We start from the raw sequence: 3,358 nt of genomic DNA, 5'->3' as shown, positions 1-3,358 counted from the left end.
CCCCCAGCCAGTGCTGCTGGACTCTGTCTGCCACCCCCTCACCTGGGGCTCTCCCAGGAGATGTCCCCTCTCCATCTCCATGATTTTTGTATCCAACCACAGGGCAACCGTGACGAAGGACCAGAGAACCTCACCCAGGCACACGAAGATGCCAAGGTAAGACCCATATTGGCAGTGCTCTCGTGGGCTTTGCATTAAAAAAAAAGAGAGGATGATGCATGCCCTGGTCTGGAACTGATATTCTCAGGGAAGCAAATGCTGCTGGGCCAGGGTCTCTGTAAACTGCAGGGGGAGATGCCAGGTGAATGAAACCCTTGGAGGTAAAGCTCCCATGCCTGATTCCTGAAGCTCTGCTGCTCCGTGCATGGGGAGAGCAGCCCCAGGGAGTTCCCCACCTGCAGGCTGCAGAGCTGCCACTCTGGGGTTCAGTAGCACACTCTGATGCTGAAATTTGGCTCTTGACCTTCAAATGCAGCTTTGGGCTGGTCTGCAGGAGCCACCCAGCTCTGTGTGTTGTGCAGGGGGCAGCCCTGACACACTGGGGTGCTCCACACCCCTCCTGGTGTGGTGAGACAACTGGAGGGGGGAGGCTGAGCAGCCAGAAGCAGTGCAGGGAGGTGCGGGGGCCATTCCCTGGCTGAGCTCCTGGTCCCAGGAGACCTGTGACCCACGGGCTGTGTTCCCTGACCCCCTGCTCCTCAGGGCTGCATCTTTTCTCTAAGGGGCTGGGAAGATCTGTGCAGGGTCCAACCCGAGATCTTGCTTGGCTGTGCTGTGCCAGCACTGGATGTTCCAATGCACAGGAGAACAGCACAGCACAGCATTCCCAGCAGGGCTGCCACCAGCAGAGGGAGTGGATGCTGTGCTGCTTGCACCCTGCCACCCTCTGCCTGTGTGCCTGTCCGTGCTTACACCCTGCCACACTCTGCCTGTACCTCTGTCCATGCACTGTCTGCACCCTGCCACACTCTCTGTCTGTACCTCTGTCCATGCACTGCCTGCACCCTGCCACACTCTGTCTGTACCTCTGTCCATGCACTGCCTGCACCCTGCCACCCTTTCTGCCTGTACTTCTGCTCCTGCCTTTTTGGAACTACCTAAAAACAGAAGCCAGACAAAATTAAGGGAATAAAAAGCAGTTATATTTATTGAAGGGCCTTCAGGTTCATTTAGGGCACACGTAGCCCCCCAGGGGCTACACCCAAAAATGGATGACAGGTCACAGGTTTTCATACTTTTATAAGTTTGCTCCATTTGCATATTAGGGGTTAATATTCCAATTACAGCTTCGGGTAATGAAGTCATTTACCCCAAGTTTGCTCCCCCCCAGCTCCCTTTTGTTTACATGTCTTGAGGCCTGAGACAATAAGGTGTCCTTGATTCCCAGGCCTAGAGAGGAATTGTTTTGTCTGACTAAAATGGGAAAGCAGTAGCTAATGGAGTTTAACTCTATATGGAGTTTAGAGTTATACACTAAGGCACTGCAGGATTACAAATATATGAAAAATACAAAAGCTAAAATCCTAAAGCATCACTGCCCCTTCACTGCCTGCACCCCTGCTGCATGTTCTGCTGCTCCCCTCACCCTGCTGCACAGAGAGAGCCAGGGATGACATGCACAGGGACAAGCCAGCCAGGTGGCACCTGACCTGGCACCACGCTGTGTTCTGTCAGCAGAGCTGCCCTTCCCCTCGTCCCACTGGCAGAGGTGGGCTGGTGGGAGCCAGCCTAAAGCCAGGCAAGGATGCTCCAAGAGGAGCAACAGGCTGGCACCCAAGCTCCAGGGCTGGAGGATTCACTTTGTTTGGCCAGAGATCACCCTCCCAAGGTCCTGGTGTAGAGGCCAAACTGGAGGAGGACACAGGTTCTGCTCATGGGGAAGCAGAGGACCTGGGGACAGGGAGTTTTAAGGGATTTTGCTAGACTTCCCTTGCTGTGTCAGGGAACGATAAAGGTTGAGCAGCACCCTCTGACCCTGTTGTCTTCCTGTCTCTCTCTCTCCACCAGGTTGTTGCTGAGACCCTGGTGAGTGCCTGCCTTTTTGCTCCTCACCCTTCTGCACGTTTGAGGGGATGCTGCAGTCCTGGGGTGCAGGGCTGGGGCTGGGAATTGCAGCCCCACAAGCCAGGCCTTTCTGACCCCATGGGCTGTGCTCACTGGCTTGGGACTCTTGCATCAGGATAGCGGACAAGGGGACAGTGGGACCTGCAATGAGGGCACTTCCTGCAGTGTGGGGCAGGAGAGGGAGAAAGGCACCTGCCCTGCCCCTGGGGACCAAGCCTGCCTGCTGCCTGCATGTTCCAGGCAGTGTGGGACTCAGGGCTGGCTTCCCTGGCTCCCCAAAAGTGGGAATTGGGGAAGGGGTGACTTTCTCCTGCAATGGCCTAATGGATGAGATGAGCACAGCCTCCCACTGATGCCCACAGAGGAATGGCAGCCATTTCATTCATGGGCAGCACTGCTGTGGCCCAGGGTGGCTTCTGTATCTGGCAGCCCTCAATTTGCTCTTCAGGTGGTGTTGGTCATCCCTGAAATATCCTCCACAAAGGACAAAAAAAGTCTTAACCATGAGCATTGCAGAGCTTTTTCCATAAAAACTGGAAAACATCTTTTCTTAGAGATAACCTGTGAGTGTACAGCTTCACATCCATGCAGAGGAAATGCCTTTTTTAGGGAGAAAAATCCCCAGCTATTTTCCTGCTCATAATCTCTTTACAAAAGGGTTTCCAGTCAGGACTGGCTGTCCCAGGAAGAGCTTTTTGACACCTGTGTCCCTCTCTGCTATGTCTCCATGTTCACTCTTTGTTCTTTCCCAGAAACTTGCTGATGTGTCCAGCAATGACTCCAGTGACTCCCTGGAGACCCGATTCCTCAGCATCCTCTGCACCCGCAGCTACCCCCACCTCCGCAGAGGTAGGAGCACACTTCTCCATCAGCTGCAACACCAGTGCTGGGATTTGGGCTGGGTGGGAGATGGGGAGATGGGGGTCCCCTCAAGGCTGAGGTTGAGCCCTGTCTCCCCAGCTGTGGTGGGGATGAGGCAGTGGGAAGAGATGGTATGGCCTGGCATTTGAGGTGGTTTGTTAAAGCCACCCAATCCTGCTCTGGTGGTCCCACCTGGTCCAGAAGTTTCTACAGCTGAGGCTCCAGTCTCCAGGGTGCCCAGGGCTGGGGTGGAGCAGGTCAGCAGTGACCCTTTCCTCTCCGCCATGCCCAGTGTTCCAGGAGTTCATCAAGATGACCAACCACGACGTGGAGCACGCCATCAAGAAGCGGATGTCGGGAGATGTGCGGGACGCCTTCGTGGCCATCGGTCAGTGCTCCCTCTGCACAGGGCTCCCCAGGGCAGGCAGCCCCT

General features: G+C 55.2%; 1 protein-coding gene across 2 annotated transcripts in view; it reads left to right on the top strand.

Annotated features, from left to right (window-relative positions):
* The window catches only part of ANXA6 (annexin A6), a 15,809-nt gene that overhangs the window by 10,692 nt on the left and 1,759 nt on the right, over positions 1 to 3,358 (top strand). Inside the window, exons 20-23 of one of the 2 annotated variants that reach the window (XM_005418742.2) lie at positions 103 to 156; positions 2,008 to 2,025; positions 2,817 to 2,913; positions 3,218 to 3,313. In XM_005418742.2, the coding sequence (XP_005418799.1) occupies positions 103 to 156; positions 2,008 to 2,025; positions 2,817 to 2,913; positions 3,218 to 3,313 (265 nt within the window). The remainder of the gene's footprint in view (positions 1 to 102; positions 157 to 2,007; positions 2,026 to 2,816; positions 2,914 to 3,217; positions 3,314 to 3,358) is intronic. The other variant, XM_014312211.2, reaches the window with a different exon arrangement.

Source organism: Geospiza fortis, unplaced genomic scaffold (genome assembly GCF_000277835.1).
Source record: "Geospiza fortis unplaced genomic scaffold, GeoFor_1.0 scaffold55, whole genome shotgun sequence".
Lineage (NCBI taxonomy): Eukaryota > Metazoa > Chordata > Aves > Passeriformes > Thraupidae > Geospiza > Geospiza fortis.
Note: the sequence above shows the minus strand (reverse complement) of the source record. Positions and strands in the feature narration are given on the sequence as shown.